The sequence below is a fragment of the Rhinopithecus bieti genome, unplaced genomic scaffold (assembly GCF_001698545.2).
Source record: "Rhinopithecus bieti isolate Rb0 unplaced genomic scaffold, ASM169854v2 scaffold_44592, whole genome shotgun sequence".
NCBI classification, from domain to species: Eukaryota; Metazoa; Chordata; class Mammalia; order Primates; family Cercopithecidae; genus Rhinopithecus; species Rhinopithecus bieti.
In genome coordinates, this window is record NW_016818423.1 from 1,578,648 (window position 1) to 1,603,470 (window position 24,823).

Below are 24,823 nucleotides of genomic sequence, written 5' to 3' on the forward strand. Positions count from 1 at the left end.
TTATTTATTTTGAGATGGAGTCTCACTCTGTAGCCCAGGCTGGAGGGCAGTGGCGTGATCTCGGCTCACTGCAAGTGCTGCCTTCCGGGTTCACGCCATTCTCCTGCCTCAGCCTCCTGAGTAGCAGGGACTACAGGCGCCCACCACCACACCCGGCTAATTTTTTGTATTTTTAGTAGAGACGGGGTTTCACCATATTAGCCAGGATGGTCTTGATCTCTTGACCTCGTGATCTGCCCGCCTCAGCCTCCCAAAGTGCTGGGATTACAGGCGTGAGCCACCGTGCCCAGCCTTTATTTTATTTTATTTTTGGAGGGAGTCTCGCTCTGTCGCCAGGCTGGAATGCAGTCCCGGATTTAAGCAGTTCTCCTGCCTCAACCTCCTGAGTAGCTGGGACTACAGGCACGCACCACCACGTCCAGCTAATTTTCGTATTTTAGTAGAGACAGGATTTCGCCATGTTGGCCAGAATGGTCTCAATCTCTTGACCTCGTGATGCACCCGCCTCAGCCTCCCAGAGTTTTGGGGTTATAGGAGTGAGTCACCGCACCCGGCCTTTTATTTTTATTTTTACAGAGACAAGGTCTCACTATGTTGCCCAGGCTGGCCTTGAACTTCTGAGTTCAAGTGATTTTCCCATCTTGGCCCTAGGATTATAAGTGTGAGCCTCCAGGCCTGGCCATTTTAAGTGATTTCTGACAGATTTTGCCACAAGGTGGTCCAGAGTACAACAGTAGAATAGCCTGCTTGTTCTTTTTTCTTTTTTACTTTTTGTGTTCTACATGTTCAGAGAAACTGAACTATAGAAATGACCCCTGAAGGAAGTACAGTCTTGTCTGCTGTATTTTGCGTTGCTTTGTTTGTTTTGTTTTGTTTGAGACAGGTTCTTGCTGTTTCCCCCACGCTAGAGTACTGTGGTACGATATTGGCTCACTGCAACCTCAACCTCCTGGGCTCCAGCGATCCTCCTACCTCAACCTCCCGAGTAGCTAGGACTATAGGCGTGCACCACTACACCTGGTTAATTTTTGTATTTTTTTGTAGAGATGGGGTCTCACCATGTTGCCCAGGCTGGTCTTGAACTCCTGGCCTCAAGTGATCCTTCCACTTTGGCCTTCCAAAATGTTGAGATTACTGGCTTGAGCCATTACTTCTGACCACCTGCCTGTTCTTGATGTAAAGCATTGGCCCAAGAAACTCAGCCTAGAAGCTGACACATCTTTTGGACAAAATGTTCAATAAATCAATGGGTCTATAGTTGGAGGAGAAAAAATGTTAACTTAAAAAATTTTTAATTTAATTTAATTTTTTCTTTTTTTGAGACAGGGTCCCCCCGTCGCCCAGACTGGTGTGCAGTGGTATAATCATGGCTCACTTCAGCCTTGACTTCCTGGGCTGAGCGATCCTCCCACTTCAGCCTCTACTAATTCTCAGCACGTTGGGAAGCTAGGACTACAGGCACACGCCATCATGCCATCATGCTTGGCTAATTTTTTTTTTTTTTTTTTTTTTTGAGACAGAGTCTCACTCTGCGGAGCAGTCTGGAGTGCAGTGATGTGATCTCCACTCACTGCAACCTCTGCCTCCCCAGTTCAAGAGATTCTCCTGCTGGCCAGGCATGGTGGCTCAAGCCTGTAATCCCAGCACTTTGGGAGGCCAAGGCGGGTGGATCACGAAGTCAGGAGTTTAAGATCAGCCTGGCCAACATAGTGAAACCCCGTCTCTACTAAAAATACAAAAATTAGCTGGGCGTGGTGGCACGCGACTGTAGTCCCAGCTACTTGGGAGGCTGAGGCAGGGTAATCACTTGAACCTGGGAGTTGGAGGTTGTAGTGAGCCGAGATTGTCACTGCACTCCAGCCTGGGTGACACAGTGAGACTCTGTCCCCTGTCTCAAAAAAAAAAAAAGGCCGGGCATGGTGGCTCACACTTGTAATCTCAGCACTTTGGAGGCCAGGTGGGCAGATCACGAGGTCAGGAGTTTGAGACCAATCTGACCAACATGGTGAAACCCTGTCTCTCCTAAAAATACAAAAATTAGCTGGGCTTGGTAGGTGCATGCCTGCAGTCCCAGCTACTCAGGAGGCTGAGGCAGAAGAATCACTTGAACCTGGGAGGCGGAGGTTGCAGTGAACTGAGATCGCGCCCTTGTACTCAACCCTGGGCGACAGAACTAGACGCCATCAAAAAAAAAAAAAAAAAAGAGAGAGATTCTCCTGCCTCACCCTCCCAAGTAGCTGGGACTACAGTCGTGTGCCACCACACCCCACATCCAGCTAATTTTTGTATTTTTAGTAAAGATAGGGTTTCATTCACTATGTTGGCCAGGCTGGTCTCAAAATCCAGACCTCAAGTGATTCACCTGCCTTGGCCTCCCAAAGTGATGGGGTTACAGGCGTGAGCCACAGTGCCCAGTAGCCGGGCGCCGGCCACTAATTATATAGCTGGGCATGGCCGGGCGCCATGGCTCACGCCTGTAATCTCAGCAAGTTGGGAAGCCGAGGCAGGTGAATCACTTGAGGTCTGGATTTCGAGAACAGCCTGGCCAACATGGTGAAACCTCATCTCTACTAAAAATACAAAAATTAGCCAAGTGTGGTGGTGCGTGCCTGTAATCCCAGCTACTTGGGAAGCTGTGGCAGGAGAATCTCTCTCTTTTTTTTTTGATGGCGTCTAGTTCTGTCACCCAGGCTTGAGTGCAATGGCGCGATCTCAGTTCACTGCAACCTCTGCCTCCCAGGTTCAAGCAATTCTCCTGCCTCAGCCTCCTGAGTAGCTGGGATTACAGGCATGCACCTAGTACGCCTGGCTAATTATTGTATTTTTAGTAGAGACGGGTTTTCACCATGTTGGTCAGGCTGGTCTCTCGAACCCCTGGGCTCAAGGAGTCCTACCGCCTCAGCCTCCCAAAGTGCTGGGATTATAGCCGTGAGTCACCACGCCCAGACTCCTTCTGGTCTTAGTTTGACAAAGATTGCTGAGTAGTCAACATGATCTAACCAGGTTAATAAATGAGGTCAATAAAAAGAAAATCAAAATTAAAGCTTAATATAAATTTCTCATTGTCTGAAAGAAAGAAGTGGAAGAAGGAAAAAAAAAAAAAACACCAGATGAAAGGAATCCCCAGGGCTCCCAGAACCAGCAATGAGGGCAGATTCTGGGGTGAATGAAACAGGACATTCTTTTCTCGCAATTTAGGAATCCAAGGTCAGGAGTAAGAATTTCGTAGATTCGAGGCTGCCTCTGACTAGGGCATGTAATATTCTCAGTCAAATTGCAGGCTACCCGTGGTCCACAGAACATTTTGTGACGATTATAAAAAGGCTACCGGCCAGGTCTGGTAGCTCATGCCTGTCATCCCAACACTTTGGGAAGCCGAGGTGGGCAGGTCACTTGAGGTCAGGAGTTTGAGACCAACCTGGCCAACATGGTGAAACCCTGTCTCTAGTAAAAATAATAAAAATTAGTGGGCATGGTTGTGTGCACCTGTAATCTCAGCTACTTGGGAGGCTGAAACAGGAGAATTACTTGATCCAGGATGCGGAGGTTGCAGTCAGCCGTAATTGTGCCACTGCATTCCAGCCTGGGGGACAGAGCAAGACTTCGTCTCAAAATAAATAAATAAATAAAATAAAAATTAGACTGGGCATGGTGGTTCATGCCTGCAATCCCAACACTTTTGGAGTCTGAGGTGGGAGGACTGCTTGAGCCCATGAGTATGAGACTAGCCTGGGCAACATGATGAAACCTTGTCTCTACAAAAAGGTAAAAATAAAAGGCTGGGCACGGTGGCTCACGCCTGTAATCCCAGCACTTTGGGAGGCCAAAGTGGCAGGTTACTTGAGCCCAGGAATTCAAGACCAGCCTGGTCCACATGGTGAAACCCCATCATTACAAAAACTACAAAAATTAGTCAGGCTTGGTGGCATGGGCCTGCAGTCCCCACTACTCAGGAGGCTGAGGTAAGAGGATTCCTTGAGCCCAGGAGGCAGAGTTTGCAGTGAGCTGAGACAGTGCCACTGCACTGCACTCCAGCCTGGGCGACAGAGCAAGACACTGTTTCAAAAAAAAAAAAAGAAGAAGAAGAAGACCGGAAGGATGGGGATAACACCCACAGATGTATGCCTACATAGGGACAGTTGCTGCTATTCATAGTCTCATTCTGTTATATATCCCTCTGCACACACAGACGCCTGCAGATCCACAGACATGCACCCATAAACACAGTGCTCACTGCATATGGTTTCATATGCACAGACTTGCATTCACCAGTCAGGTAAATACATAACCAGAAACATGCATTCCAGGTAGAGGAAGGATTGTCTTGAAGAGAAAAACCTTTGTTAACAGCACAGTGGTCAAATTTTTGATGGGGAATGGACCCTACCCTGTCAGACCTGCCTTCCTGTCTCACATTCTCCTAGACCTCTCAGCCCTCCCCCTCCACCCTTAGACTTCCCAGGGAGTGAAAAGTAGAGGAGAGGATCTTGATAAAGAATGTAGGAGGCAAGCCAGGCATGTGCCAGCAATCCCAGCTATCTTGGAGGCTGAGGTGGGAGAAGCACTTTAGCCCAGGAGTTAGAGACCAGCCTGGGCAACATATTGAGACCTCGCCTAAAAAAGAAAAAAAAAAAAAAAAGGATGTAAGGTTTTGATTTGAGTTTTGCATCTGCCAGGAACCCTCAGTGTGTTATTGGGACAATCACTTAACCTCTCTTTTTCCCTAGTTTTATTTTTTATTTTATTTTATTTTTTTGAGACAGAGTCTTGCTCTGTCGCCCAGGCTGGAGTGCAGTGGCACAATCTCGGCTCACTGCAACCTCCGCCTCCTGGATTCACGCCATTCTCCTGCCTCAGCCTCCCGAGTAGCTGGGACTATAGGCGCTTGCCACTACGCCCGGCTAATTTTTTGTGTTCTTTAGTAGAGACGGGGTTTCACTGCATTAGCCAGGGTGGTCTCCATCTCCCGACCTCGTAATCCGCCCACCTCGGCCTCCTATAAGTGCTAGGATTACAGGTGTGAGCCACCGCGCCCGGCCTTCCCTAGTTTTAAAATGAGGCTGGTGAACTGTATTAGTGTTTCCTAAACTCTTGTGAAGACAAGATGTCTTTTACCATTTCCTGTTCTACACACCCTCTTCCCCACATGGACCTCATGATTTTGAAGTTTTTACCTACTAGGCTACCTCATTTAGATGCAAATTTTCTTATTTTCAAGTTAAAAAACAATTTGAATAGAGGAAGGGTCACACATTGCCCAGGCTGGTCTCAAACTCCTGGGCTCAATCAATCCTCTCTCCTCAGCCTCTCAAAGTGCTGGGATTACAGGTGTGAGTCACTGCACCTGACCTCAAGTTTAAATTTTAATCAAAGATTTGGCCAGGCACAGTGGCTCAGAGGAAGATTTTTTTTTTTTTTTTTTTTTTTTTTTTTTTTGAGATGGTGTCTTGCTCTGTCACCTAGGCTGGAGTGCAATGGCACGATTTTGGCTCACTGCTACCTCCACCTCCCTGGTTCAAGCAATTCTCCTGCCTCAGCCTCTTGAGTAGCTGGGATTATAGGAACACGCCACCACGCCCAGCTAATTTTTGTATTTTTAGTAGAGACGGGGTTTCACCATGTTGGCCAGGCTAGTCTCGAACTCCTGACCTCATGATCCACCCTCCTCAGCCTCCCGAAGTCCTAGGATTACAGACATGAGCCACCATGCCCGGCCGAGACTCTTTTAAAAAAAGAAAAAAGAAAGAACAAGAATCTAAAGCAAAGGAGGTTAATTACCCAGTCCCATTCTTCCACCTTCCAAAGCAAGAGTTGGTAGGACAGAATGTGCACTGGTGAAAAGGTTTCTAAGCACTAAACTAAGCTAATATTTATGTGAGCTTATGAGAAATGGATGAAGAGCCCCATTTGACAGAAGAGGAAAAGTGAGGCTTAGGAGGAATGATTTCCACAAAGTCACACAGGAAGTATCAAAACCGCTATTTGAACTTAGGTCTCTAACTTTGGGGCCAGTCTTCTGAGTTTTGCTAATGAGAAACTTCCACTGCTCCCTGCTTCCACTTAGACCCAGCATGAATTCTCTCTCTCTCTCTCTCTTTTTTCTTTTTAGACACAGTCTCTGTCACCCAAGTTGGAGTGCAGAGTGCAGTGGCAGTGGCAGGATCTAGGCTCACTGCAACCTCCACCTCCCGGGTTCAAGCAATTCTCCTGCCTCAGCCTCTTGAGTAGCTGGGATTATAGGAACACGCCACCACGCGCAGCTAATTTTGTATTTTTAGTAGAGACGGGGTTTCACCATGTTGGTCAGGCTAGTCTTGATCTCTTGTGACCTGCCCACCTTGGCCTCTCAAAGTGCTGGGATTACAGGTGTGAGCCACCGTGTCCAGGCTTTTTTTTTTTTTTTTTTAAGACAGGCTTTCGCTCTGTTATCCAGGCTGGAGTGCAGTGGCACAATCATAGCTCATCGCACTCTTGAGCTCCTGGGCTCAAATGATCTTTTGCCTCAGCCTCCCGAGTAGCTGGAAGTACAGGCGTACACCACCACACCTGGCTAATTTTTTGATTTTTTTCTAGAGATGAGGTCTCACTATGTTGCCCAGGCTAGTCTGGAACTTCTGAGCTTGAATGATCCTACTGCCTCAGTCTCCCAAAGTGCTGGGATTACAGATGTGAGCCACCACGCCCAGCCAGCAACTCCAGCTTTGCTCTACTCCAAATAGGTTGTGTGACTTTAAGCATACCTCTGTGGGCCTCAGTTTGCTCATCTAAAATCAGAGGTTTAGCCAGGTATAGCAGCTCATGCCTGTAATCCCAGCACTTTGGGATGCCAAGGAGGAAGGATCACTTGAGGCCAGGAGTTTGAGACCAGTCCGGGCAACATAGCAATACCCCCATCTCTAGAACAAACAAAAAATCACCTAGGCTCAGTGGTGCCAGCTACCCAGGAAGCTGAGGTTAGAGGATCACTTGAGCCCAGGAGTTTGAGGTTCCAGTGAGTTAGGATTGGGTCATTGCACTGCAGTCAGGGCAAAAGAGTGAGACACTATCTCAAAAATTGATCAACAAATACTAAAATTGGAGATTAGGCTTGCTGGTTTCTAAGACCTTTGCAGATGGGAGACTCTGTGCATTAACACTCCACGTTCCAGTTGACATTTATTAACTAATTTTGGGTGCTGGAGGCTTTCAGACAAATAAACTACAGTTTCTGCTCTTGATGAACCCCCACTCTCATCAAAGGTATGGGAGAGGCAGTGGGACCCCGGGCTGACACGTGAATCAGTAATCATGGAACTCTGTGCCTAAGTTGATTATTGAGGTCTGAATAGAATGTTGCAAGAGACTGGGGTGAGAGGCAAGCAAAGACCATTGGGAAGTCTTCATAGACTAGGTGATATTTAGGCTAGGTGCCTGTAATCCCAGCACTTTGGGAGGCTGAGGCAGGAGGATTGCTTGAGGCCAGGAGTTCGAGACCAGCCTGGCCAACATGGTGAAACCCTGCCTCTACTAAAAATACAAGTTAGCCAAGCGTGATGGTGCATGCCTGTAATCCCAGTTATCAGGAGGCTGAGGGAGGAGAATTGTTTGAACCTGGAAGGTAGAGGTTGCAGAAAAAATAAAAGGTAATATTTGAACTGAGCCTTGAAGGTTGAGTTAGAATTCAGCAGGTGGACAAAAGAGAGCATGCCGACTGGGTTCAGTGGTGCATGCCTATAATCCTAGCATTTTGGGAAGTCAATGCAGGAGGATTGCTTGAGCCCAGGAGTTCGAGACTAGACTGGGCAACATAGTGAGACCTCATCTCTACAAAAAATAATCAGCTGGGCATGATGGTGTGCACCTTTAGTCTTAGCTCCTGGGGAGGTTGAGGTGGGAAGACTGCTTGAGCCCAGGGGGTCTAAGGGGATTGCACCACTGCACTTCAGCCTGGGCAAGGAAGGGAGACCCTGTCGAGAGAGAGAGAGAAAGAGAGAGAGAGAGAGAGAGAGAGGGCACATTTCAAAGCAGGGGGATCCACAAGTACAAAGGCATTAAGTAAGAAAATAGCGGCCGGGCGCGGTGGCTCAAGTCTGTAATCCCAGCACTTTGGGAAGCCGAGACGGGCGGATCACGAGGTCAGGAGATTGAGAATATCCTGGCTAACACGGTGAAACCCCGTCTCTACTAAAAAATACAAAAAACTACCCGGGCAAGGTGGCAGGCGCCTGTAGTCCCAGTTACTCGGGAATCTGAGGCAGGAGAATGGCGTAAACTCGGGAGGCGGAGCTTGCAGTGAGCTGAGATCCGGCCACTGCACTCGAGCCTGGGAGACAGAGCGAGACTCTGTCTCAAAAAAAAAAAAAAGAAAAGAAAATAGCATGGGGTGTCTGGGAAAGGCAAGAACAGTTCAGAACACAGGCTGTGTGTGGAGGTGTGTGTGGGGGTGCCTGTGTGTGGGTGTGTTTGTGTGTGTGTGTGTGTGGGTGTGTGGGGGTATGTATGGAGGGGATGCCTGTGCGTGTGTGTGAGTGTATGTGGGGGTGACTGTGTGGGTGTGTGCATGGGTGTGGGTGAGTATGTGGAGGTGCCTGTGTGTGTATATGAATGTGTGTGTGTGGGAGGGAGGAATGTGTGTGTGTGGGGGGTCATGTGTGTGGGTGTGGGTGCCTGTGTGTGTGTGTGTTTGTGGGTGTGACTGTGTGGGTGTGTGGATGAGTGTGTGTGTTTGTGGGTGTGGGTGCCTGTGTGTGTGGGGAGTATGTGTAGGGTGTGTGTGTGAATGTGTGTGTGTGAGTGTGGGTGTGTGGGGGTATGTATGGAGGGGATGCCTGTGCGTGTGTGTGAGTGTATGTGGGGGATGAGTGTGTGGGTGTGTGCATGGGTGTGGGTATGTGGAGGTGCCTGTGTGTGTATATGAATGTGTGTGTGTGGGAGGGAGGAATGTGTGTGTGTGGGGGGTCATGTGTGTGGGTGTGGGTGCCTGTGTGTGTGTGTGTGTATGTGGGTGTGTTTGTGGGTGTGACTGTGTGGGTGTGTGGATGAGTGTGTGTGTTTGTGGGTGTGGGTGCCTGTGTGTGTGGGGAGTATGTGTAGGGTGTGTGTGTGAATGTGTGTGTGTGAGGGTGGGTGCCTGTGTGTGGGGGGTGAGTCTCTGTGTGTGTGTGGGGGGGGTACTTCTGGGGGGTGAGAGTATGTGTTTATTGAGTGTGAGTGTGGGTGCCTGTGTGTGGGAGAGTGAGTCTGTGTGTGAGTGTGGGGGGTACCTGTGAGGGGTGAGTGTGTGTGTATGTGAAAGTGTGTGTGGATGCCTCTGTGGAGGTGGGATAGGGGTGCCTCTGTGTGTGTGTGAGAGTGCGTGTGTGTGTGTAGGGTGTGTGTATATATAGGGTGCGTGTGAGTGTGTGTGTGTGAGAGAATGTGTGTGTAGCAGAATGGACTGTGGAGGTCGATTTGATCTTGAAGTTCTGGAATGCACGGTACATCAAACTTTATTTGAGGACAGCGCTTTCCAAGCGCTCTGAGGAGCAGCCCTAGACAAGGAGGAGCTGCAGGGACTCCGAGGGCTTCAAAGTGAGGGCCCCATTCTGCTTCAGACGAAACAGGCCCACACTTATCGTTTTATCTATGGAGTTCTGCTTGATTTCATCAGACAAAAAATTTCCAGTGCTAAAACAGGCAAATAAACAACAACAAAAAAGTTACGGCCAACAGACTCACTGGAGGGTTTTCTGCTGAGGAGAAGCACGCCCGTGTTTGAAGGAACCCTGTGAGGTGACTGTGGGGCTGTATGAGAGGAACAGCGGGGTCCTGATGGTGGACTTAGGGAGCAGAAGCCTCTTTCTCAGCCTCCTCAGCTAGACAGGGGAATTATAATAGTAGGTGGGGCGTGCACACCTCTCCAGTAGGGGAGGGTCTGATACGTCAGGTCTCCCCCAGGCTTGGGAAAGTGTGTGTCATCTCTAGGAGGTGATCCTCCCAACACAGGGTGCCGGCAGAGGGAGAGGGAGGGGGCAGAGGCAGGAAGTGGGTAACTAGACTAACAAAGGTGCCTGTGGCGGTTTGCCCATCCCAGGTGGGAGGGTGGAGCTAGAGCTCAGGGGCCCTGTGTGAATTTACTTGCAGCCTGAGGGCTCAGAGGGAGCACCGGTTTGGAGCTGGGACCCCCTATTTTAGCTTTTCTGTGGCTGGTGAATGGAGATCCCAGGATCTCACAATCTCAGGTACTTTTGGAACTTTCCAGGGCAAGGCCCCATGATGTCTGATGTTGGGGAGCAGATCTTGGGGGAGCCCCTTCAGCCCCCTCTCCATTCCCTCAGGGACCATGGGCTGTGGCTGCAGCTCCCACCCGGAAGATGACTGGATGGAAAACATCGATGTGTGTGAGAACTGCCATTATCCCATAGTTCCACTGGATGGCAAGGGCACGGTAAGAGGCGAGACAAGGGCCTTGGTGAGGGAGTTGGGTAGAGCATGCAACCCAGGAGAAAGAAATGACTCTCCTAAGATCACACAGCAAGTAGTTGGTAGACTCAGGGATAACACCCAACCAGGCTGGAGAGACTGAGAGCAGGGCAGGAGGGAAGGGGGCCAGAGTCTGACCCAGTCTTCTGCTTTCTGACCCCGCCGTCATCCCCCACTCCACAGCTGCTCATCCGAAATGGCTCTGAGGTGCGGGACCCACTGGTCATCTATGAAGACTCCAATCCGCCGGCCTCCCCACTGCAAGGTGACCCCAGGCAGTAGGGCCTGAAAGACAAGGCCTGCCGATCCCTGGCTGTTGGCTTCCACCTCTCCCCCACCTACTCTCTCCCTGGTCCTGCCTTCCTTGTCCCCCACCCTGTAACTCCAGGCTTTCTGCCCATCCCAGCCCAGTTCTCCCTGATGCCCTTTGTTTTTACAGACAACCTGGTTATCGCCCTGCACAGCTATGAGCCCTCTCACGACGGAGACCTGGGCTTTGAGAAGGGGGAACAGCTCCGCATCCTGGAGCAGTGAGTCCCTCTCCACCTTGCTCTGGCGGAGTCCGTGAGGGAGCGCGATCTCCGGGACCGCAGCCCTCCTGAGGCCACCGGTTGGGGTGGCCGCCCTTGGGACAAAATTCAAGGCTCAGGACTGCTGAGCCAGGGTTCGGCGAGGCTGGCTTAAGGGGTGGAGGGGTCTTTAAGGGAGGGTCTCAGGTCGACGGCTGAGCGAGCCACACTGATCTGCCTCCGTGGCGCAGGAGCGGCGAGTGGTGGAAGGCGCAGTCCCTGACCACGGGCCAGGAAGGCTTCATCCCCTTCAATTTTGTGGCCAAGGCGAACAGCCTGGAGCCCGAACCGTAAGTGGGGACCCGTCGTGGGGATGAGTGGGAGCAGATCTAGGGATCCTGGAGCAGGGAGTGGGCCTGGGGTGGCGGTGAAGGCTTGAGGGCCACGGAGGAAGATCCGACGACAGCCTTCGTTCGCTTCCGCCCTGCACAGCTGGTTCTTCAAGAACCTGAGCCGCAAGGACGCGGAGCGGCAGCTCCTGGCGCCCGGGAACACTCACGGCTCCTTCCTCATCCGGGAGAGCGAGAGCACCGCGGGTGAGCGGGCAGTGGTCTCGACCCGGCGCGGGGGTGCCGCGGGGTGTGCCCGAGGGGGAGCGCAGGGTGAGCCCGAGGTGGGAACGCGGGGTGAGCCCGAGGGGGGCGCGAGGGGTGAGCCCGAGGTGGGGGCGCGGTGCTGCGCCAGACTCACTGCGTTCTTTAGTCCCTTTGTCCATCCATTCATTCATTCAGGATCGTTTTCACTGTCGGTCCGGGACTTCGACCAGAACCAGGGAGAGGTGGTGAAACATTACAAGATCCGTAATCTGGACAACGGTGGCTTCTACATCTCCCCCCGAATCACTTTTCCCGGCCTGCGTGAACTGGTCCACCATTACACCAGTGAGCCCGGCAGGACCCCTCCCCCGTGCCCTATCAGCCTATCTCCCCTCAGTCCCCCTCGGGTGTCCCCCATCCATCTTTCAATGCGCTCCTCCATTCCCCGCAGTGGGTGAGGTGTGGAACCTGACCCTACGGACCCAAGTGTTTGGGTGACAGCCCCACACCCCCCTGCTAGTCCACTTCACCTAGATGGGGGCTTGGAGAAGTGGGAGAGGTGGTGTCAATAGGAGGCCTTCCATATTGACAGTCTTCACCCCTCCCTTGTCCTCGCAGATGCTTCAGATGGGCTGTGCACACGGCTGAGCCGCCCCTGCCAGACCCAGAAGCCCCAGAAGCCGTGGTGGGAGGATGAGTGGGAGGTTCCCAGGGAGACGCTGAAGTTGGTGGAGCGGCTGGGGGCTGGACAGTTCGGGGAGGTGTGGATGGGTGAGTGTGGCCTCCAGGACTGCCCGGGAAGAGGGGAACGGGAGGGGCTGCTGAGGTGGTGAGAGTCCCAGGACAGCTGCCTGGCGACTCTCCCACTCCTTCCCTTCCCCGACCCAGGGTACTACAACGGGCACACGAAGGTAGCAGTGAAGAGCTTGAAGCAGGGTAGCATGTCCCCGGACGCCTTCCTGGCCGAGGCCAACCTCATGAAGCAGCTGCAACACCAGCGGCTGGTTCGGCTCTACGCTGTGGTCACCCAGGAGCCCATCTACATCATCACTGAATACATGGAGAATGGTGGGTGCCGCCTGAGTCGGCTGCCGGGGGACACTGCTCTCCCCGCTGTCCCTGCCGGAGGGTGAAAATACACCTTTTTTTCTGGCCCAAAGCTCAAGCAAGGAGGGTTTCTTGAGCTTTCCTGGCCCCTAAAGACTCACCTCCAGCTGGGCGGGTAGCTCAGACCTGTAATCCCAGCACTTTGGGAGGCTGAGGCCAGCAGATTACGAGGTCAGGAGTTCGAGACCAGCCTGACCAACATGGTGAAACCCTGTCTCTACTAAAATACAAAATCAGCCAGGTGTGGTGGCGCATGCCTGTAATCCCAGCTACTCAGAAGGCTGAGGTAGGAGAATCCCTTTAATCTGGGAGGTTGAGGTTGCAATTGCAGTGAACCAAGATCATGCCACTGAACTCCAGCCTGGGTGACAGAGCTCTGTCTCAAAAAAAAAAAAAAAAAAAAAAAAAAAAGGCTGGGCGCAGTGACTCACGGCTGTAATCCCAGCACTTTGGGAGGCTGAGACAGGCGGATCACCAGGTCAGGAGATCGAGACCATCCTGGCTAACACGGTGAAACCCCGTCTCTACCAAAAAATACAAAAAATTAGACAGGCATGGTGGTGGGCACCTGTATAGTCCCAGCTACTCGGGAGGCTGAGGCGTGAATACGGGAGGCGGAGCTTGCAGTGAGCCAAGATCGTGCCACCCGCACTCCAGCCTGCGCGACTGAGCAAGACTCCATCTCAAAAAAAAAAAAAAAGACTCACCTCCAGGCATGAGAAAAAGTATATCCTCTGATCCTGTCTGGGGGTGAGCCTAAGGTGGCAAGAATGTTCGGGAAGAGCATTCACCCCAACCTGCCCTGACCTGCCATTCTGTTTGCCTTCTTCAAAGCCCTACCTTGATCTCAGGATGCTTGATCTCAGAAAGCAAATGGGTCCCTAGCCCTGTTTCTCTCCCTTCTGCCCCTGAGCTTTGGGAGGGCAGATCTGCCCTGGAAGCCCTCTTTTTCAGTTCTGAGTGAGCCCCCCCACCCCGCACCCCTCTTGGTCTGATACTGGACAGAGTGAGAGCCCCAGGAAGAGGAATACGAGTTTCTAGCCTCAGTTTTGTTCACACTGATTTGCTGTGTGACAGACCAAGTGCCTGCACTGTCTCTGGTGCTCAGTTCCCCCAAGAATAACAGCAGAAATCTAAATGGGCTCACCAGAAATAATACAGAGTATTCATCAAGGCCTCTAGCATCTGACTGCCTGGGTCAGAAGTCTGGCTTCACGATTTTATGGCTTTGTGATAATTACATCACCTCTTTCTGTCATGGTTTCCTACTATGATAACGCATTAGTAACTTCCTCACAGGGTCTTGTGAGGATGAAATAATTAATGCATACAGAGCAGTTAGAACTATGCCTACTTTAGGCCGGGTGCGGTGGCTCACGCCTGTAATCCCAACACTTTGGGAGGCCAAGGCGGGCGGATCATGAGGTCAGGAGATCGAGACCATCCTGGCTAACACAGTGAAACCCCATCTCTACTAAAAATACAAAAAATTAGCCGGCGCGGTGGCGGGCACTTGTAGTCCCAGCTACTCAGGAGGCTGAGGCAGGAGAATGATGTGAACCCAGGTGGCGGAGTTTACAGTGAGCCAAGATCGCACCACTGCACTCCTGCCTGGGCGACAGAGTGAGACTTGGTCTCAAAAAAAAGAAAAAAAAAAAAGAACTATGCCTACTTCCAGGTGTAGTGGCTCAAGCCTGTAACCTCAGCACTTTGGGAGGCCAAGGTGGGTGGATCACTTGAGCCCAGAAGTTCAAGACCAGTCTGTGCAACATAGCGAGACCTCATTCCTACAAAAAATTTTTATAAATTAGCCGAGCATGGTGGTGTATGCCTGTAGTCCCAGCTACTTGGGAGGCTGAGGTGGGAGGACCACTTGAGCCCAGGAGGTTGAGGCTGCACTGAGCTGTGATTGCACCACTGCACTCCAACCTGGGTAAAGAGTGAGACCTTGTCTCAAAAAAACAAAACACAAAAAACCACAAAACAATGGCTACTATATAGTAACTGATCAATAGGTTTGTTGCTGTTATCTGGCTCTGATTCTTTGGGAGTGTAAGATCTATCCTTCTTTCAGGAAGAGAAACAAGCTGTTCATTGGCTAATGGGAAATGGCAAATAGATTATATCATGTGTATCTTTTTTTTTTTGTCTCACTCTGTCCTCCAGGCTGGAGTGCAGTGCCACGATCTCAGCTCACTTCAACCTCCTCCTCCTGGGTTCAAGTGATTCTCATGCCTCAGACTCCCAAGTGGCTGGGACCACAAGCATGTGCCACCATGCCTGGCTAATTTTTGTATTTTTAGTAGAGACAGGTTTTTGCCTTGTTGGCCAGGCTGCTGTCGATCTCCTGACCTCAGGTGATCCTCCCGCCTCGGCCTCCCAAAGGGCTGGGATTACAGGTGTGAGCCACCATGCCCAGCCTATCACGTGTATCGACTTTGATTGGTAGTTGCTTGTAGCGCTGGAGAAGGATTCTGAGGTTCATTGGAAGTGAGTGCTGGGAATGATTAGTAACATCTGCCATGGACACAATGGAAGGATGGCAGTATATATGTCTCTGTATTTGCTGTGTGTGGGGGAGGTCTTTGTCTTTGGTAACTAGTTCAGCACTCACAGTGGGGACACTCAGGTTGCTGTCATCCTTTCACAGGGTTTTAATCTCTTGGGAAGGGCCAGTGGTCATTCACTCCATCCTAGCAACTTCCATTCATGTCCAGCTGCCCTCCACTATTAGAGAGGTGGTCCTTCAGACCCCCAGACCCCCTCTTTCTGTATTCCATCCAATATATTCAGCACATTGTTATTGTTTCTTACTCTGGGCTGGGCACCGGGAACATGGATGGATGAAACAAGATTCCTATTGTCAAGGTTCCCCAGTTACAGGTACTGGGGAAACCAGAGTTTGTGCCATGGGAAAGTTCCAGCATGCCCATGGGAGTGTAGATGATGATCCAGTTTATGCCTGGTAAGATCTAGAGAGGCTTCCTAGAGGGGCAGTCTAACTGGGCCATGAAAGAAAAGTAGAATTTTTTTTAGCAGGCAGAGATGAAATAAAGAGGCTTTGGGGTGACAGCCTAGTAGTCTGAGTGCAGGATCTCAAAATTGTTAAAGTGTTTGAAGTCAAAGGCAGAGTGAGGGAAAGAGAAGAAGCTACCGGTGTCGCCCATGCCAAGCTTTGGATACTAGTTGAGGAGTCTGAATTCTACTTTATTGATGATGAAAAACCTACAGATCCCTCCCAGCATGCTCTACCCTAGCCCCTCCCTCTGCAAAAAATCCTTCACATATCCTGGGCATCCTTACCCTGAACACACACTCCTCCATTCTCACTCTTCACTCTTCCTTTTCACATGTCAGACACACTTCCAGACTCCCAGTTGGAGGAGAAGGGTCTGGGGGCCTCCTCCTGGGGCAACTTAGGCCAGCAACTCTTCTTTCTGCCCACAGGGAGTCTAGTGGATTTTCTCAAGACCCCTTCAGGCATCAAGTTGACCATCAACAAACTCCTGGACATGGCAGCCCAAGTAAGGAGACTGGGGAGGGTCTGGGCAAGGGCACAGGCCAGTGGCGTGAAGACATCTGGCTCAGGATTGCTGATCTGTGTGTGTCCTGCAGATTGCAGAAGGCATGGCATTCATTGAAGAGCGGAACTATATTCATCGTGACCTTCGGGCTGCCAACATTCTGGTGTCTGACACCCTGAGCTGCAAGATTGCAGACTTTGGCCTTGCACGCCTCATTGAAGACAACGAGTACACAGCCAGGGAGGGTAAGTGTGAGATTTAAGGGTGATCTGGGTCCTGCAGGGTCTAGCCAAGCAGACCCAGGTGACCTCACTCTGCCTCCTCCTTAGGAGCCAAGTTTCCCATTAAGTGGACAGCGCCAGAAGCCATTAACTATGGGACATTCACCATCAAGTCGGATGTGTGGTCTTTTGGGATCCTGCTGACGGAAATTGTCACCCATGGCCGCATCCCTTACCCAGGTTAGAGCCAAGGGCAGGAACTGAAAGGGTGATGGGAAGGGCAGCAAGTCCATGTCTTCCCACTCAATTCTTTCCAGTCTCAGAATCTGAAACTTTGTAGTTACATCTCCTCTATCCTTTCAGGAGTATGACTCCAAAATCCCCAGGCAGACGCCACATCGCCCAGAGCTGGCTTCCATCTCTGTATCTCTCTTTAATAACCCCAGCTCTTTTCTTTTTCTCTTTTTTCCTCTTTTTTTGAGATGGAGTCTAGCTCTGTCGCCCAGGTTGGAGTGCAGTGGCGCCATCTCGGATCACTGCAACCTCTGCCTCCTGGGTTCAAGCGATTCTCCTGCCTCAGCTTCCCAAATAGCTAGGATTACAGGTGCGTGCCACCATGCCCGGCTAATTTTTTGTATTTTTAGTAGAGACGAGGTTTCACCATGTTAGCCAGGATGGTCTCGATCTCCTGACCTCGTGATCCACCCGCCTCGGCCTCCCAAAGTGCTGGGATTACAGGCATGAGCCACTGCGCCCGGCCCCAGCTCTTTTCTTTAGTTGTGGCCCAGGCAGCCTAGTATGGTAGAAGAGGATCTAGCTCAGGAACAAGAGGCCTACCTTTTATTAGCAGATCTGCCACTGTTGCTAACTTTCTGTTTGGCTTTGTTCAGATTATTCCTTCTTTCCCATCTGTTCTCATCTCTAATATGAGATTAGAACAGTGCTTGGTCAATACTAAGCTATTATCAATCATCACTTTGAACTAATCACTTCACTTCTCTGAGCCTCAGTTTCCTGATATTAAAAATAAGAGACTAGGCCAGGTACAGTGGCTCATGCCTATAATCTCAGAACTTTGGGAGACCAAGGTGGGAGGATGGCTTGAGCCCAGAAGTTCAAGACCAGCCTGGGCAACAGGTCGAAACCCCATCTCTACAAAAACAAAAATTAGCCAGGTTTGGTGGCATGTGCCTGTAGTCCCAGCTACTCAGAAGGCTGAGGTGGGAGGATCACCTGAACCAGGGAGGGAGAGGTTGCAGTGAGCCAAGATCATGCCATAGCACTCCAGCCTAGGGCAACAGACCAAGACCCTGTCTCAAAAAAAGAAAAAGAGAGACTCCATCTCTTCAAAAAAAAAAAAAAAAAAAAAAAAAAAAAAAAAAAAAATTAAAATTAGCTGGGCATGGTGGCACACACCTGTAGTTTCAGCTTTTTGGGAGGCTGAGGTGGGAGGATCGCTTGAGCCCAGGAGGTTGAGGGTGCAGTGAGCCATGATCATTCTATTGCACTCCAGCCTGAGCAACAGAGAGAGAACTTGTCTCAAAAAAAAACAAAAAAGGAAAAATGAGAGACCATTTGTGAAAGAGCCTGACTCATAGCAGCTTGTCAGTATACACTGACTCCCTCACCATCTCCTGGACAAAGCCCTTTACCCCTGAATTCAGCCAAGACAGGGATGGAATTTTTTGAAAGGAACTTGCTAAGAAACTCTGGGGAGAGGAAATGGAGCACAAAGACAGGAGTAGGGAGGTCATGCGGCACAGTGGCTAAATTTGTAGAAGCTTCCCACATCCCCAGAGTAAGGTGAACAGACCTTTGCTCCAAGGAAGGTAAAGACACCTTGGAAGGCCGGATGCGGTGGCTCACGCCTGTAATCCCAGCACTTTAGGAGGCCGAGGCTGGTGGATCACAAGGTCAAGTGTTTGAGACCAGCCTGACCAACATGGTGAAATCCCGTCTCTACTTAAAAAAAAAAAAATTAAAAATTAGCCGGGCGTGGTGGTGCGCACTGGTAGTCCCAGATACTCAGAAGGCTGAGGCAGGAGAATTGCTTGAACCCGGGAGGCAGAGGTTGCAGTGAGCCGAGGTCGTGCCACTGCACTCCAGCCTGGGCGACAAAGTGAGACTCCATCTCAAAACAAAAATAAAAACAAAAAAACACCTTGGAGACAGGTGGAAAGCTGAGGGGCTTCCCTGCCCTGGGCTTGCCCCAACCCAAAGTCCAGGGGTAGTGCTGGAGCTGGAAATACGGAAATACTCTCCAGTTATCCTGCCAGGGGTCCTCACCGCTCCTCGCCTGTTCCCACAGAAGCAAACCCATAGAGAATGTATCTATTAGAAGAAAATAGGCAGTGAAAGCATGATGATAAATGGCAACTGACATGTAGCATTAGGGTCAGGGAGACAATGGGGAGAAATGGGGACCTTGGTAAACTTGCAGCTGCTCCAGCAGATGGTTGCAATTAAGGCATGGGGAACCCAAAAAACCAGATCTTTTGTTTTTTTAAGAGAAGCCAAAACTTGGAGTTTTAGGAAAATTTGTTCATTTCCATTTATTGGCGATCGAGTCAAATTGTTTAAAAACACTCTAGGGGCTGGGCACGGTGACTCACGCCTGTAATCCCAGCACTTTGGGAAGCTGAGGTGGGCGGATCACAAGGTCAGGAGTTCGAGACCAGCCTGGCCAACATGGTGAAACCCTGCCTCTGCTAAAAATACAAAAATATTAGCCAGGCGTAGTGGTGGGACCTGTAGTCCCAGCCACTAAGGAGGCTGAGGCAGGAGAATCACTTGAACCCTGGAGGCAGAGGTAGCAGTGAGCCATGATCACGCCATTGCACTCCAGCCTGCACGACAGAGTTAGAGTCCATCCCAAAAATAAATATAAATAAATTAAATAATTAAATGAATAAATAAATAAATAAAACCACTCTAGGGCCAATCCAAAGTGGATCTGTGGGCCATACTCTGGCTGGATTTAACCTGTGGGCTTGCATCCCCTAACTCTGGCCATGGCTGTTTAGTTCTGTGGCCTCTGTCCTCCTATGCCCTAATTTTAAAATGTGAGCGTCCTGGCCGGGCATGGTGGCTCATGCTTGCAATCCCAGCACTTTGGGAGGCTGAGATGGGCAGATCACATGGTCAGGAGTTGGAGACCAGCCTGACCAACATAGTGAAACCCCATCTCTACTAAAACTATAAACATTAGGTGGGTGTGGTGGCATGCGCCTGTAGTCCCAGCTACTCAGGAAGCTGAGGCAGGGGAATCCCTTGAACCCGGGAGATGGAGGTTGCAGTGAGCCGAGACCATACCATTGCACTCCAGCCTGGGCAATACAGTGAGACTCTGTCTCAAAAAGAAAAAAAAAATAAAATTGTGAGAGTCCCATAGGTAGAGGCCTCCCTTTTACAAGTCCTGGGGTAAAAGGGTCTCTGTTGACCAGGCTTTAGTCCCAAACTTTCCAGGAGCAAAACTTTGATTTTGTAAATACCCTATAAGCTTTTGGTCTTTGGGAACTGCTTGTCACAATCTTTGTTCAGAAGACTGAAGGAGAAACCAGATACTACATGAGCAATTTGAAACAGGGAAGGAGGGAGCTGTGTTACTGCTGTGATCACGTAGTTCTCCAGAGCAGATCTTCTTGGGGTCTACATGCCAAACGCCTGCCAGAGGGGCCAGGACCAGCATAAAGGGAGGGAACCAGCTCAAAGACTATTTCATCTGGGTCATGGAGGGGCCTGGGGAACCTTCTCAAGCCCAAATAAGGTCTGCTTTGCTGAGGCCCAGGGTCCATTTGGCTTCCTGATGCAGGATGTCATGTGCCTGCTCTTAAAACTGGAGAGACTTCACCACTGTCTTGGTTGTGGGTGCCCATGCTGCCCTGGGCCCTGACCATCTCATCATTCCTACCAAATCATAATCATCCCAGGTGCCCCTTATTAATTATTTATTTATGTATGTATTTCAGACAGAGTCTCTCTCTGTCACCCAGGTTGGAGTGCAGTGGCACGATCCCAGCTCACTGCAATCTCTACCTCCTGGGTTTCAGTGATTCTCCTGCCTCAGTCTCTCAAGTAGCTGGAATTACAGGTGTATGCCACCACGCCCAGCTAATTTTTGTATTTTTTTAGTACAAACAGGGTTTTACCATGTTGGCCAGGCTGGTTTCAAACTCCTAACCTCAGGTGATCCACCTGCCTCAGCCTCCCAAAGTGCCAGGATTACAGGCATGAGCCACCACACCTGGCCTCAGGTGCCCTCTATGAAGCATCTCCGATCCAGACTTTCTGTGCCTGGATAGATTCGATGCTTTCTGTGATATATATATAATAATATACATATTATTTTTATTTATTTTTTATTTTTTGAGACAAGAGTCTGGCTTGAGTTGCTCAGGCTGGAGTGTAATGGCGCAGTCTCAGTTCACTACAACCTCTGCACCTCCACCTCCTGGGTTCAAGCAATTACTGTGCCTCAGCCTCCCAAGTAGCTGGGACTACAGGCATGTACCACCATGCCCGGCTAATTTTTGTATTTTTAGTAAAGATGGGGTTTTGCCATGTTGTTCAGGCTAGTCTTGAACTCCTGGCCTCAAGTGATCTGCCTGCGTTGGCCTCCCACAGTGCTGGGATTACAGACGTGAGCCACCGTGCCTGGCTTGTGCACTATATTTGATGCTTTCTCATCAATCCTCATTCAATCCTCATAACAATTCTGTCAGGTAGGAACAGCTATTTACTCTTTACTCTATTTTCTTTTTTTTTTTTTTTTTGAGACGGAGTCTGGCTCTGTCACCCAGGCTGGAGAGCTGTGGCCGGATCTCAGCTCACTGCAAGCTCCGCCTCCCGGGTTTACGCCATTCTCCTGCCTCAGCCTCCCGAGTAGCTGGGACTACAGGCACCCGCCACCTCACCCGGCTAGTTTTTGTATTTTTTAGTAGAGACGGGGTTTCACCATGTTAGCCAGGATGGTCTCGATCTCCTGACCTCGTGATCCGCCCGTCTCGGCCTCCCAAAGTGCTGGGATTACAGGCTTGAGCCACCGCGCCCAGCCTCTATTTTCCAAATAAGGAAACTGGGCTCGCCCAAGGTCCCACAACTAACATGTGTGTATTATTGAGCATTTAATTTATACCAGGGGAGCCGGTCCATGGTGGTGTGGCACCTGTTGTCCAGCTATTAGGAGGCTGAGGTGAAGAGGATCACTGAAACCCAGGAGTTCAAATCACCATGTGCTATGATTGTGCCTGTGAACAGCTGCTCACTCCAGCCCTGGGCAACATAGTGAGATCCCGTATCTAAAACATTTTTTTATTTTTATTTTTGTTCATTTATTTATTTATTCATTTATTTATTTTTTGAGATGGAGTCTCGCTCTGTTGCCCAGGCTGGAGTGCAGTGGTGCGATCTTGGCTCACTGCAAGCTCCACCTCCCGGGTTCATGCCATTCTCCTGCCTTAGCCTCCAGTGTAGCTGGGACTACAGGCGCATGCCACCATGCCCGGCTAATTTTTTGTATTTTTAGTAAAGATGGAGTTTCACCATGTTAGCCAGGATGGTCTCGATCTCCTGACCTCGTGATCCGCCTGCCTTGGCCTCCCAAAGTGTTGGGATTACAGGTGTGAGCCACCGCACCCAGCCAACATTTTTTTTTTTAAGTGAGTAATCAGCTGGAAACGGTGGCTCACACCTGTATTCCAGCACTTTGGGAGGCCGAGGCGGGCGGATCACCTGAGGTCGGGAGTTCAAGACCAGCCTGACCAACATGGAGAAACCAGTCTCTACTGAAAATACAAAATTAGCTCGGTGTAGTGGTGCATGCCTGTAATCCCAGCTACTCCAGAGGCTGACGCAGGAAAATCGCTTGAACCTGAGAGGTGGAGGTTGTGGTGAGCTGAAATCATGCCATTGCACTCCAGCCTTGGCAACAAGAGTGAAACTCCATTTCCAAAAAAAAAAAAAAGGAAATAATCTATACCAGGCACTCCAAGTGGTGTGACTGACATTCAGCAAGTACCGCTTGTGTGACCTTACCATTGATGAAGACCAAGATTCTTTTAGATTGGTGCTCATACTGTGCCAGTTAAATATTCCGAACATTACCGCTGCCTGTGGGCTTCCAGTGCCTGACCTTAATGTCCTTTCTCCCATCAACCCCTAGGGATGACCAACCCGGAGGTGATTCAGAACCTGGAGCGAGGCTACCGCATGCCGTGCCCTGAAAACTGTCCAGAGGAGCTGTACCAACTTATGAGGTTGTGCTGGAAGGAGCGCCCGGAGGACCGGCCCACCTTTGACTACCTGCGCAGTGTGCTGGAGGACTTCTTCACGGCCACAGAGGGCCAGTACCAGCCTCAGCCTTGAGAGGCCTTGAGAGGCCCTGGAGTCCTCCCCCTTTCTCTCCAACATGACTTGGGGAGATGGATTCTTGTGCCATAGTCACACGGCCTATGCACATATGGACTCTGCACACGAATCTCGCCCACATGTGACACATATGCACCTTGTGTCTGTACACGTGTCCTGTAGTTGCGTGGACTCTGCACATGTGTCTTGTACATGTGTAGCCTGTGCGTGTATGTCTTGGACACTGTATAAGGTACCCCTTTGGCTCTCCCATTTCCTGAGACCACAGAGAGAGGGAAGAAGCCTGGGACTGACAGAAGCTTCTGCCCACCTATTTTTCTTTCCTCAGATTATTCAGAAGTTCTTCGAGGCCCAGGACCTTATCTAATACCTCTGTGTGCTCCTCCTCAGTGCCTGGCCTGGCACACATCAGGAGCTCAATAAATGTCTGTTGATGACTGTTGTACATCTCTTTACTGTCCACTCTTTGTGGGTGGGCAGTGGGGGTTAAGAAAATGGTAACTAGGGTCACCCTGAGTTGGGGTGAAAGATGAGATGAGTGGATGTCTGGGGGCTCTGCAGACCCCTTCAAATGGGACAGTGCTCCTAACCCCTCCCCAAAGGATTCAGGGAGACTCCTGCCTGGAATCCCTTAGGGAATGGGTGTGTCACAGGACCTTCCTCCCCATTATAAAAGGGCAACAGCATTTTTAACTGATTAAAGGGCCATATTTGACCTCATATATATATATTTTTTTGAGATGGAGTCTCGCTCGGTCGCCCAGGCTGGAGTGCAGTGGCTGGATCTCAGCTCACTGCAAGCTCCACCTCCCCGGTTTACGCTGTTCTCCTGCCTCAGCCTCCCCAGTAGCTGGGACTACAGGTGCCCGCCACGTCGCCTGGCTAGTTTTTTGTATTTTTTAGTAGAGACGGGGTTTCACCGTGTTAGCCAGGATGGTCTCGATCTCCTGACCTCGTGATCCGCCCATCTCGGCCTCCCAAAGTGCTGGGATTATAGGCTTGAGCCACCGCGCCCGGCCCAGATTTTGTTTTTTTAAGGCTGGTCAAATGAATCAGTGGGAGTGGAGGAGGAACAAATAAATCTGTAACTATCCTCAGATTTTTTTTTTTTTTAAGACAGGGTCTCACTTTGTCATCCAGGATGGAGTGCAGTGGCATGACCACGGCTCACTGCAGCCTCAACCTCTCCAGCTCAAATGATCCTCCTGTCTCAGCCTCCCGAGTACCTGGGACTACTTTCTGGAGACCAGGAGTTCAAGGCTAGCCTGGGCAACACAGTAAGATCCTGGTCTCCAAAAAAAGTTTTTTTTTTTTTTTGAGACGGAGTCTTGCTCTGTCGCCCAGGCTGGAGTGCAGTGGCCGGATCTCTGCTCACTGCAAGCTCCGCCTCCCGGGTTCACGCCATTCTCCTGCCTCAGCCTCCCGAGTAGCTGGGACTACAGGCGCCCGCCACCTCGCCCGTCTAGTTTTTTTGTATTTTTTAGTAGAGACGGGGTTTCACCGTGTTCGCCAGGATGGTCTCGATCTCCTGACCTCATGATCCGCCCGTCTCGGCCTCCCAAAGTGCTGGGATTACAGGCTTGAGCCACCGCGCCCGGCCCAAAAAAGTTTTAAAAAAACCAAACACACTTAGCCGAGCATAGTAGCTCACGCTTGTAGTCCTAGCAGATCAGGAGGCTGAGGCATGAGGATTGCTTGAGATATGATTGTGCCACTGCGGCACTCCAGAGTAGGCAACAAAGGGAGATCCTGTCTCAAAAAAAAAAAAGGAAGGCTTCATTGAGAAGGTGGCTTTTGAGCAAAGATTCCAAGGTGAAGGAGTGAGCCTTGTATGGAGGAGGGGGAGGAGCAGTCAATCAGAAGGAATAGGGTGAGGCAGGCATTTACCTGGCAAGCTCTGAGAGAGGAAGATAGATCCTACAGGCCTGGGTCCTTGTGACCTCTGCAGAAGCCATGTTGAGGAAAGTTTGCAGGAATCTCTGCAAAGCTGGTATGATCTGAATTACATTTTATTTATTTATTTATTTATTTATTTATTTATTTATTTATATTATTTATTT

General features: G+C 50.3%; 1 protein-coding gene across 4 annotated transcripts in view; it reads left to right on the forward strand.

Moving 5' to 3' along the window:
* LCK (LCK proto-oncogene, Src family tyrosine kinase) overlaps nucleotides 1-23,208 on the forward strand; it is a 33,455-nt gene extending 10,247 nt beyond the window's left edge. Inside the window, exons 1-13 of one of the 4 annotated variants that reach the window (XM_017857071.1) lie at nucleotides 10,089-10,199; nucleotides 10,296-10,405; nucleotides 10,624-10,705; nucleotides 10,880-10,970; nucleotides 11,201-11,299; nucleotides 11,442-11,611; nucleotides 11,741-11,890; nucleotides 12,164-12,316; nucleotides 12,434-12,613; nucleotides 16,100-16,176; nucleotides 16,268-16,421; nucleotides 16,506-16,637; nucleotides 22,558-23,208. In XM_017857071.1, coding sequence (XP_017712560.1) covers nucleotides 10,301-10,405; nucleotides 10,624-10,705; nucleotides 10,880-10,970; nucleotides 11,201-11,299; nucleotides 11,442-11,611; nucleotides 11,741-11,890; nucleotides 12,164-12,316; nucleotides 12,434-12,613; nucleotides 16,100-16,176; nucleotides 16,268-16,421; nucleotides 16,506-16,637; nucleotides 22,558-22,760 — 1,596 coding nt within the window. In that variant the 5' untranslated portion in view covers nucleotides 10,089-10,199; nucleotides 10,296-10,300 and the 3' untranslated portion in view covers nucleotides 22,761-23,208. Of the gene's footprint in view, nucleotides 1-10,088; nucleotides 10,200-10,295; nucleotides 10,406-10,623; nucleotides 10,706-10,879; nucleotides 10,971-11,200; nucleotides 11,300-11,441; nucleotides 11,612-11,740; nucleotides 11,891-12,163; nucleotides 12,317-12,433; nucleotides 12,614-16,099; nucleotides 16,177-16,267; nucleotides 16,422-16,505; nucleotides 16,638-22,557 lie in introns of those variants that run through there. The other 3 variants (XM_017857073.1, XM_017857070.1, XM_017857072.1) reach the window with 3 other exon arrangements.
* The last annotated feature ends 1,615 nt before the right edge of the window (nucleotides 23,209-24,823 follow it).